At 41.8% G+C, this 12,050-nt stretch overlaps 1 protein-coding gene across 1 annotated transcript in view; it reads left to right on the top strand.

Annotated features, from left to right (window-relative positions):
* The window catches only part of flt1 (fms related receptor tyrosine kinase 1), a 101,048-nt gene that overhangs the window by 82,231 nt on the left and 6,767 nt on the right, over positions 1-12,050 (top strand). The window contains 12 exon segments of the mRNA XM_031795304.1: positions 18-44; positions 447-538; positions 8,530-8,678; positions 8,805-8,929; positions 9,206-9,332; positions 9,492-9,637; positions 9,739-9,869; positions 10,013-10,151; positions 10,355-10,532; positions 10,647-10,744; positions 10,837-10,945; positions 11,621-11,814. Coding sequence (XP_031651164.1) covers positions 18-44; positions 447-538; positions 8,530-8,678; positions 8,805-8,929; positions 9,206-9,332; positions 9,492-9,637; positions 9,739-9,869; positions 10,013-10,151; positions 10,355-10,532; positions 10,647-10,744; positions 10,837-10,945; positions 11,621-11,814 — 1,515 coding nt within the window.

Below are 12,050 nucleotides of genomic sequence, written 5' to 3'. Positions count from 1 at the left end.
TTGAACACCAATGCCAGTGAAGGGAAATAGCAGAGTTCTCATCGGTGAGTTATTAAAATAATCAATAATCAACGTTTTTAATTCCAAAAATAATCAATTGAATATTATTGTCTCTAATCGCGTTATTTACATTTTTTTGTCTTATGTCCAACGACTGTTTTATTCGATAACCCTAAAATAACAATCCCAGCCTATATATTCTCAAAATACGTTTTATATTCTATGTTGCACAACACTATATGCTGAATTTGATACTTTCCCATAGTCCCAATTTCCCCAATAGACCTATCACCCACCTGCTGCGCATAATTTGTATTTTTTTAATGCATCAAAAGCTGTATTTTTTGTCTTTATCTGAAAGAAAAACATTACAACAAGTTGATGATTCTTCGTGTTGATTAGCTGTTATAAACTCTTGCGTTTCGCTGATCTTGTTCTCTCTCCAGCTGCGCTCCTGTTGCTGTTCGCCCGTTGTGATGGAAACGCGTCGCAGCCTCAGGGAGACTCACCTCGAGCGCACTGTATCACCAGCCTGGAGGTAGGTGGCTAAACTGTGCATCCGTGGGATTATAATTGACCAAACTGACCGGTCACCCACTCTAAACCTATGGCACGTCAAGTTTTGGCCTCATCTAGGTTTTCAAACAGTTGTTCAAGAAAATTAGCCAGGAACGAGAAAGGAGAGTGGGCGAGTTGCAACCGGTGACTGTTGCGGGAATATACACTGAGTGTACAAACATTAGGAACACCTGCTCTTTCCATTACAAACTGACCAGGTGAATCCAGGTGAAAGCTACGACCCCTTATTGATGTCACTTGTTAAATCCACTTCAATCGGTGTAGATGAAGGGGAGGAGGTGGGTTAAATAAGGATTTTTAATCCTTGAGAAAATGATTAAGATATGGGTTGTGTATGAGTGCCATCCAGAGGGTGAATGGGCAAGGCAAAATATTTAAGTGCTTTTGAACGGGGTATGGTAGTAGGTGCCAGGCTCACGGGTTTGAGTGTCAAGTACTGCAAAGCTGCTGAGTTTTTCATGCTCAACAGTTTCCTGTGTGTATCAAGAATGGTCCACCACCCGAAGGACATCCAGCCAATTTGACAAAACTGTGAGACGCATTGGAGTCAACATGGGCCAGCATCCCTGTGGAACACTTTCGACACCTCGTAGAGTCCGTGGCCTGACGAAATGAGGCTGTTCTGAGGATACAACGGGGTGCAACTCAATATTCGGATGATGTTCCTAATGTTTTGTACACTCAGTGTATGTCACGGACAGTAAAGAAAGACCTGTGTCCTTCATTCGGTTCCTGTTTAATAAACATTTAATAATGGAAGCCCATTACAGCCATTCATTATTATTAGTAACCATGAATTCCAGTAATTACATCAAATACACATTTTAAAATATAAATACAAAATGCAAACAGAAAGAAAAACGTGGTCATAAAAAACATTCATGTTAATAAGGTCCTCAATCAGCCTTCTGAATTTCCCCAGAGGCAACAAAACATCACATTTAAGATTGTTCCACAAATTTGGTGCAGAATAACGGATTTACCTAACTCAGTAGTCTCTATATGCATTCAATACTAAATTCAGGTCAATATAGTTTTTTTGTGGTTCAATGAAGGCAGATAGCATACGCAACAGTATCATCAGCATACAAGTAGTGCAGGTGACAATTATTTTCAAACCAGTCAACATTGTTAATGTAAACAGTAAGAAGTACAGGACCTAGAATCAACCCCTGCAGAACACCTTTCGTAATATCCAGGAAACCCGATTTAATACCATCAGTAGGAACACGTTGAGTTCTATCTGTCAAGTCATTTTTAAACCAGTTATATGCAGTCTGGTCTAGGCTAATTGAGGAAAGCCTTTGATAGGTCAATGAAGGGGGCAGCACAATGTTGCCTTTTATCCATACAGTTAACCACATCATTTATAACTAGGGATGCAGCAGAGATAGTGCTATGACCTATTCTAAAACCATACTGATGTACATTTAGAATACATTTCAAAGATAAGAAAGATCTTAGCTGAGAATTTGTCAACGATTCTAATATTTTAGTTAGGCAAGAAAGTTTAGAAATAGGGCAATCATTATTTAGGTCACAAGGGTCACCACCTTTGTGAAGGGGCTGGGCATGGGCTGCCTTTCAAACCTTGGGGATAGTACCAGATTTAATCATTAGGTAAAAATATGAGTTAATGATTCAGCAATCAGGGGGGCAGAGAGCTGCAGCAAAACTGGATCAAGCATATCAGCCCCAGTGGATTTTTCTCCATCAATCTTAAGCAAGGCATCAAGCACATCACAGATAGTAAATTGTTAATATGAAAACAAAGATTCACTAGAAGTTGAGGGGTTAACCGTCGGGTCAGCTAGAGGCTGGCGGAGGGAAGAGCAGTCGATTGACTGACCAGGGTCAATTAAACCACCATCTCTCTCAAATAAAAAGCTTGCAGAGGTAAAATTATTTTTAAAAGCATCACTTATCCCATTCTTCTCAGTTATGATGCCAGAGTCAAACAGAACTTGCTTATGCAGGGAAGAAGAGCAATTTCTACGCTTCAGTGCATTTTCAGTTTTCCAAAATGTACAGTGCCTTGCGAAAGTATTCGGCCCCCTTGAACTTTGCGACCTTTTGACACATTTCAGGCTTCAAACATAAAGATATAAAACTGTATTTTTTTGTGAAGAATCAACAACAAGTGGGACACAATCATGAAGTGGAACGACATTTATTGGATATTTCAAACTTTTTTAACAAATCAAAAACGGAAAAATTGGGTGTGCAAAATTATTCAGCCCCCTTAAGTTAATACTTTGTAGCGCCACCTTTTGCTGCGATTACAGCTGTAAGTCGCTTGGGGTATGTCTCTATCAGTTTTGCACATCGAGAGACTGACATTTTTCCCATTCCTCCTTGAAAAACAGCTCGAGCTCAGTGAGGTTGGATGGAGAGCATTTGTGAACAGCAGTTTTCAGTTCTTTCCAAAGATTCTCGATTGGATTCAGGTCTGGACTTTGACTTGGCCATTCTAACACCTGGATATGTTTATTTTTGAACCATTCCATTGTAGATTTTGCTTTATGTTTTGGATCATTGTCTTGTTGGAAGACAAATCTCCGTCCCAGTCTCAGGTCTTTTGCAGACTCCATCAGGTTTTCTTCCAGAATGGTCCTGTATTTGGCTCCATCCATCTTCCCATCAATTGTAACCATCTTCCCTGTCCCTGCTGAAGAAAAGCAGGCCCAAACCATGATGCTGCCACCACCATGTTTGACAGTGGGGATGGTGTGTTCAGGGTGATGAGCTGTGTTGCTTTTACGTTTTGCATTGTTGCCAAAAAGTTCAATTTTGGTTTCATCTGACCAGAGCACCTTCTTCCACATGTTTGGTGTGTCTCCCAGGTGGCTTGTGGCAAACTTTAAACAACAGTTTTTATGGATATCTTTAAGAAATGGCTTTCTTCTTGCCACTCTTCCATAAAGGCCAGATTTGTGCAATATACGACTGATTGTTGTCCTATGGACAGAGTCTTCCACCTCAGCTGTAGATCTCTGCAGTTCATCCAGAGTGATCATGGGCCTCTTGGCTGCATCTCTGATCAGTCTTCTCCTTGTATGAGCTGAAAGTTTAGAGGGACGGCCAGGTCTTGGTAGATTTGCAGTGGTCTGATACTCCTTCCATTTCAATATTATCGCTTGCACAGTGCTCCTTGGGATGTTTAAAGCTTGGGAAATCTTTTTGTATCCAAATCTGGCTTTAAACTTCTTCACAACAGTATCTCAGACCTGCCTGGTGTGTTCATTGTTCTTCATGATGCTCTCTGCGCTTTTAACGGACCTCTGAGACTATCACAGTGCAGGTGCATTTATACGGAGACTTGATTACACACAGGTGGATTGTATTTATCATCATTAGTCATTTAGGTCAACATTGGATCATTCAGAGATCCTCAATGAACTTCTGGAGAGAGTTTGCTGCACTGAAAGTAAAGGGGCTGAATAATTTTGCACGTCCAATTTTTCAGTTTTTGATTTGTTAAAGAAGTTTGAAATATCCAATAAATGTTGTTCCACTTCATGATTGTGTCCCACTTGTTGTTGATTCTTCACCAAAAAATACAGTTTTACATCTTTATGTTTGAAGCCTGAAATGTGGCAAAAGGTCGCAAAGTTCAAGGGGGCCGAATACTTTCGCAAGGCACTGTATAAGGATCACCAGCCGAGTCAGAGATAGAGTTTTAAAATGAGCTTGATCTAGCTTTCTTAATTTTATTTATTTATTTGATTTATTTCACCTTTATTTAACCAGGTAGGCTAGTTGAAAACAAGTTCTCATTTACAACTGCGACCTGGCCAAGATAAAGCAAACAGTGTGACACAGACAACAACACAGAGTTACACATGGAGTAAACAATAAACAAGCCAATAACACAATAAACAAGTCAATGACACAGTAGGGAAAAAAAGAAAGTCTATATACAGTGTGTGCAAAAGGCATGATGAGGTAGGCAATAAATAGGCCAATAGGAGCGAATCATTACAATTTAGCAGATTAACACTGCAGTGATAAATGAGCAGATGATGATGTGCAAGTAGAGACACTGGTGTGCAAAAGAGCAGAAAAGTAAATAATAAAAATAATAAAAACAGTATGGGGATGAGGTAGGTAGATTGGGTGGGCTATTTACAGATGGACTATGTACAGCTGCAGCGATCGGTTAGCTGCTCAGATAGCTGATGTTTAAAGTTGGCGAGGGAAATAAATGGAGATAGTACATCTGTATCTCAGTTATCTCAATTGTCTGAAAGATTGCCAGTCCGCTACAGAGTCAGTTTTTCTTGCTTTGGCCCAGGCCTGATTTCTCATCTGAATGAGCTCAGATAGCCCCAAAGAAAACCAAGGGTTAGATCTATCTTTGACTCTAAATAGTTTAAAAGAGGCATCTTTATTTGCCAGAGGAATAAATAGGGCTTTCGCATTTAGCTGTGTGGGTTTTGAGATCAATTGAGTCAAAAAAGGTGTTAAACACTCAGATATAGCGCTAATAGCATCCGCCATGGCAACAGGGGGAGGTAAATCCCAGCAACAAATAAATGTGTATTCTGGTTTATGGACACATCTAGGGGAAATTGAAGAGGTAGGTGTGGAAGGCAGTATGGCATAGTTCAGTGTATCTGCATGCAGTTCCTGGTAGAGAAGTGGTGGAGAGTGGTGTGGGGGGCAGTGTTGCTGGCTGTTCTCCAGTCTCTGTGAGGCACCACCAGACGTAGTTCTAAAGGAGCGTCTGATTTGTCTCAGGGAGTTGATGACTGGTGTGTTGCTCCTGTCAGGTGAGGTAGACTGGCCACCCGGAGCAACATCCTTTAACGAATGTGGGGACTGTCTCTTTGTACAGGTCTACATTGTCGTAAAGACAGTCCAGGCTGAGGGTGGGATGGTGGGCCAGGTGTATGATGGGCCATAGCACACAGTCCTGAGAGAGGCTGGCATTTACCCTCTGGATGGTGGCAGGATGAAAATCTCTCCTCTGGAGCAGGTTAGATATTACAATCTTCGCAACAGGGAAGATGGTGGAGGCCTTCTCCATCACTCTCCTTAGTGATGTGGCCACCCTCTCTTGTTAGGCTCGCAGGTCATTGATCCCAAGGGGAATGATGATATGGCTAGGGGAGCCAAGCTGGACCACAGTCAAGAGCTCCATAGCTCCCTCTGTTGTGGGGCAGTATAACTTTTCCACTTTTTTATTTGGTATAAATTTGTTCTCTGATATAAACATTACATTGGTGTCTATCACTAGTATAATGTCTGGTTTCTCGTCAGGTCTATGGAGGATGGCAGGAGGGATGTAATTACAGGCTGTGAGATGGGGTTGGAGGGGGTCAGCTGGGTTGGTGCATTGGCTGGTTTGGTTGGTTGGTGGATTCAGCTGTTGGTTTGGTCCTGTGTTTTTTATGGGACTGTTTGTAGAGTGGATGGTAGTAGCTGAGAAATTCCTGCCTTAGCTCATGTAGCTCCTTCTTATTTGGTCGAAGTAATGGACACATTGATCCAGACTGGCCTCCGAACCTTGAACCTTCACAGTGCCAATATTATAAATATTAATGTTACATTTGGGGGTGGAATCAATGTACAGTTGCCTCATTTTTCTGTTTTATGACATTTGAAGTGAATTGTTGGAGCAGTGTGCCAAGGATAATCTGTGTAGAACAGGTCTCCTTTCTTTCCTAGTTCATTTTTAGGATTAAGTCTTCCCTCAGAGTCTCTGGGGATGGACTTTTTCACATTTCAGGATACGTGATGGCAAGGTCTCTGAAACAATGCCTAGAGAATGTGTCCAACTCCATCTCCATGGAGACCTCTTTAAACAACTTTTTGCTTTTAGGATGATGTGCATCTTGATGTACCTATAGATAAATGCTCTTTTTAACAAAACACTTTTATGAAAAATAAAGATATTAAATGTGGCCTATTTTAGGCTATAAAGACATAGCTTAGGCTGTAAATACATGACATTAGCGTTTCGTTTCCCCTGGCCCAGATGGGTTTAGAGGGCATAGGCTTCTCTAGGCTTCCTGCAGCTGTGGTTGTTATCAGTAGGCTACAGTTGACCAGATTGAAGCACAGATTAATTGTGCACGAGTTGACAAATCATGAGGCAAAATCAGTCTAAACAGCAGTACTTTGTCCCTCCTTTCAATGCTTTTGCATCAATATTTTGTATTAAACGATATCAAAAACGCTGGGGCAAATGCCAGATCGATCAGCACACGTTTTCCGGCGGCCCAGCTGTGCTGATCTCTGCAACGTGGACAGATGGAATTTGCCACACAATGCCATAAATGAAGAAACAACATATATGTATGATCTATATATTTTTTGGATGTTGATAGTATCTCAAAATGTTTCCTAACGTATCTCAAAATGTTAAGATAATATCAACATTTTTTGAAAGAAATGAGGGTGGCGGGAATGTGCTTCCGGAATTCCCACACTGTAAACTTTCCCCTTGAAATGTACAGCATTGTACTGGCAGTAAAGTTGCCAGCTTAATACTGGAATTTTGCAATACAGCAGGGATGCTGTAATATGATTTTACAGTATTATTACTGTATACAGATTTATTACTTTATTATTACTGTAATCATTACTGTAACACCGCTGTATTATAGTTACAGTATTTTGAGTCACTGTACATTTACAGTGTCCTTTTGAGATCAACCTCACAAACAGTAAACCTTTATTTATGTTCTGTATTTTTCTGATGGCAGGCCTATAGGCTGTGTAGCATAATGCCCTTTCACATTGCATTGCAGAAGGATGCAGAATTGCTCTGATCATTTTGTAGGTCTGTTGTATTGTGTTCTTGAAGAATCTTGTGAATTTGTTAGAGGATAATAAAAACGAAATTCTGCTGCCTTAATAACATAACTCTGAAAAGAAGACTCTGACCTCAACAAGGTCAAAATAATACAAATGTATAAGAGAGGTAGGTAGAAAATCATAGGTAGTACTGGTGATATAGCACCACACCTACTAGCCTACAGTTCCTTCAGAAAGTATTCATACCTCTTGACTTATTCCACATTTTGGAACATTCAGTGTCATCTTGGTAAGAAACTCCAGTGTATATTTGGCCTTGTGTTTTAGGTTATTGTCCTGCTGATAGGTGAAGGACATTTACAATGACGGACTACCCTGGCCAAACCCTCACGACGCTGGGCCAATTGTGCGCTGCCCTATGGGACTCCCAATCACAGCCTGATGTGATACATTCTGGAATTGAACCAGGGACTGTAGTGACGCATATTTCACTGAGATGCAGTGCCTTAGACCACTGCGTGACTCGGGAGGACTAAAGGAGTGACTACAATGTTGTTGATCCATCCTCAGTTTTCTTCTGTCACAGACATTAAACTCTGTAACTGTTTTAAAGTCACCATTCATGGTGAAATTAAGCAATGTTTTACTCCTGAACTTATTTAGGCTTGCCGTAATAAAGGGGTTGAATACTTATTGACTCCTGGGATTTCATTTGACCTTTTTAATCAATTTGTTTAAAAAAATTATAACCAAATTCCACTTTGACATTATGGGGTATTGTGTGTAGGCCAGTGAGCCAACATCTCAGTTGAATCCATGTCAAATTCAGGCTGTAACGCAACAAAATGTGGAAAAAGTCAAGGGGGGTGAATACTTTCTGAAGGCTCTGTTCCTGTAACACGTTTTCAGAACACATGCTTATAGATGCAATCCTTTAAATGTGACCAAGTCAAAGAGAAAAAGCAGAACTGCTATTTCAATAGAAATTCAACTAAATGTACAATTGACATTCTGGTAGGGCTTCTGGTACAAAGTTTGGTGATTATCTGACCTTTGTGACGGAATTACTTAATGAATATTTTGAATAGTGATTTCTATTTACCTTCAAAAGCCACATCATTTTAGAGCTGGTCTTCCTCTCTGAATCTCTCTCTCCCTGACATGGTGACATGTTGTTCTGTGTTCCAGGGACGGTTGTGTACTCTGTCTGAAACCCATCTGAATGGTTCTGGTCCTACCAGACTAGAGGTCCCTGCTGGACAGAGGCTCCTGATCACCATGCAGAGCCTCCCAGGAGACCCTGTCTGCAGCTGGAGCCGTGGAGCTGACCCAAAAAGGTGTGTGTGTTTGTTGTTTTACCTGGTGCCTCAAAGCCACTGTGTTATTGTATTGTTATTGCATCCATAGGAGTGTACTATTGCCTCCCTGCTGTCTTCATCTGTAGTTGTTTGCCCTGCCAACAGAAGGGGCTATTCCTTGACCATACTACAGACACATGTGAGTGATTCTGGAGAGTACACATTCAGCTGTGAGAGAGGCGGGATCAACTCCTCTCTGACCCTCTCTCTACTGGTCGTACCTCTGCTAAGTGAGTGACAGCCACATGACCCAATAATCTAGCTATTTTGGACCTCAAACCTCCTCAGACTACCCAAAACCATATTCACGGCATCCTCTCCATTGCTACGAAATTATTATAAAAAGTTATGTTCCTAACCACACAATCATTTGAAATCATATTCTGATCTACACCATATTCATGTCTTGTATCAGAGTTGAATCTATAGCACCATATTGATTCTGAACCACATTGAAATTATGTTTGATGCAAAATTCATAGCTACGGCTCAATCCACCTATCTAGGACTTCCCACAAAACCACAGCTGAAATTTATCCCTGGGAAAAGAGGCTTCTTACCAGACTATCAGTGTTCTTCAGAGGGAAACCCTAAGCCCAAGATCAAATGGTTCAACAACCTTGACAAGACTGGGTACGGTCTCACCAGATTTCAATGAAAATGTATAGAATCCAAAATAATTATTTTCAGGGTATTGCTTTAAAGTTTTATAAAGCAATGGCTATACATGATTTCAATCTCAGCCATCAATAGCAGCCGTACCATCGTTTAATTTCTCCTCCGTTCCAACAGAAAAGGTAATGATGGGACAGACATTCCCTCCACGATCAAAGAGAGGGCTAACAACAAAGAGAAAAGTAAAAATTACTTCAGGACAACAGTCATGTGCTGTGCTAGCAATTCTCAGGGAGAGGCGTGTTCTCAACAATATGATTACGGTACGTTAACCGTTGAACAAAAGTCATCAAATTACAATATTACATTTACAGTACACTATAGCGTGAGCTTGACCATATGTGTTTTTCTGTGTGTGCCTCAGATCTGGACCGTGCCAGTGATGAGGATGATGAGGCTCCAGAGATCACTGTGAGTCCTGGGCAGCCCCTGCTGCTCAGCTGTCGGCAGAAAGAGAACAGCACCGCACAGTGGCTGCCTGACAACCAGAGACAAGTAAGATTTATCAATCTGACAATCTTTTTTTCATGTTTTATCAGCCTTCTCTTCTCTCTGCTGAAACCCCTTCCATCTTCCCCATCACGACTTCCTCATTGTATTCATGCAGATGTAATGCAGCATACCATATTTTCCTCCAGGTCTCCATATACCAACTCACATATAAAGAAATATATATGACCTACCTGTTCATTGAGTCGGTGACAGTGAACCACAGTGGAATCTATACATGCCGAGGCAACAAGAACAAGGTCAAATCCACCCATGTCCAGGTCCTGGGTCAGTTTATAGGCTACAACACTGAATCCTCCTCGTTACCTTTGTTTTCAGTCAAACATTCCCTTTTAAATGTCTATCTGTACTTGGTCTTTACTAATCTCTCAGACACATTCTTGTTGTGATTCTCTCTTTATCACCACCTGCCTGCATGTTTTTGCCCAAAACGTGATCTACATGTGATTCCCTGTGTTGTGTGTCCTCAGAGAAGGGCTTCATTTCCATCGACCAGCTGAATGAGAGCAGTACCATCTCAGCCCAGGAGAAGCCAGGGTTCTGTCTGCGGGCCCTGGTCTCCTCACACCCTCTCCTACGCTGCCATTGGCTGGGTCCGGACAGCAGACAGACCCAGTGCCCTGAGCCCACACGGCTCTGGAAGAGCAGGTAGAGAACGTCAGATGTAGTTAGTTATGTTATTGGACCAGTAGTTTGATGAGGTTTGATGTGGATACTATATATGATTCCCTGTGGTTTCATCATATCTCCCTTTCTCCCCAGGACTCTGGAGTTGTGTAACACAGAACCAGGAGAGTATCAGTTACACCTGGAGGCTGGGGAGCTGAACCTCACACAGACCCTCTCTCTGTGTGTGGCAGGTGAGTGACAGCCGATTGCCCAGATAGATAAGATGTGTGATTGTGTGCATGACTCCTCAGTAAGACACCTGTCCTTGTCCTCTGTCTCTCAGGTACGTCCACCCCCAGTCTCTTACAGAATGGAGACAATATCACCTGTGAGACCAACACCCCCCTCCCCTTCAACCTTACCTGGAGCTCCTGCTCTTTGACCAATGACAGGTATTAGATCTAGGTCAGTTTCTAATGTTAGGATTCAGCTCTGTAGTGGTAGGCACCAATATCGATCATTTGATATGATAACGATATCAAATTATATGATAGGAGCAGGGCATATCATGATATTAGTTTATCCTTGCTGTTAAACAACACTGTTGTGTAAAAGAGCATACGTGACTGTTCCTGCAACCCTACTAAACTGCCTGCTGATGCCATCACATGTTTTTACCCTGATGCTCAATGCTCCCCACCTCTGCTTCGGAATAACAACGGCCTTGGGGCGGATGGGGGCGCTGTTTCCCCCTACTTGGCAATTCATCTTTAACCTGTGTCTGTTAACCTGTGTCTGTTAACCTGTGTGTGTTAACCTGTGTGTGTCAACCTGTGTGTGTTAACCTATGTCTGTTAACCTGTGTTTGTCAACCTGTGTCTGTTAACCTGTGTCTGTTAACCTGTGTGTGTTAACCTGTGTGTGTTAACCTGTGTGTGTCAACCTGTGTGTGTTAACCTTTGTCTGTTAACCTGTGTGTGTTAACCTGTGTCTGTTAACCTGTGTGTGTTAACCTGTGTCTGTTAACCTGTGTGTGTTAACCTGTGTCTGTTAACCTGTGTGTGTTAACCTGTGTCTGTTAACCTGTGTATGTTAACCTGTGTGTGTTAACCTGTGCTCTTTGCCAGCTGTCAGTCAGAGTCTGCAGCCTGGAAGGAGATCCCTGCCCCACCCCCGAAGCTCTCTGACTCAGACCAGTTCTGTCATAAGAGGATCCTCAGTACCCGGTACAGTACGGAGGTGGGGGACTTTGTCAAGTGCTGCATCACAAACTCTGTCCACTCACAGTCTCACTGCAGTGAGACACTGTTCAACATACAATGTAAGTGGTCGGTCAGGAAAAATGTGTCCTCAGAAAATAATTTACAACTTTAAATACGTTTATAATGGTTGTCCCAGTGTGCAACAGAATTGGTCACAGTATTGGCATCGCTATAGTCAGACATTAGTTATATCTAAACGAAAGGAGGACCATGGCACTCTTCATATAATTCATTAAAATGCATTTATTTGTATGATTTTTCAAACGTTGTTTCTATTGAACATGCCATACAAATA

The sequence above is a fragment of the Oncorhynchus kisutch genome, linkage group LG18, assembly GCF_002021735.2.
Source record: "Oncorhynchus kisutch isolate 150728-3 linkage group LG18, Okis_V2, whole genome shotgun sequence".
NCBI classification, from domain to species: Eukaryota; Metazoa; Chordata; class Actinopteri; order Salmoniformes; family Salmonidae; genus Oncorhynchus; species Oncorhynchus kisutch.
Note: the sequence above shows the minus strand (reverse complement) of the source record. Positions and strands in the feature narration are given on the sequence as shown.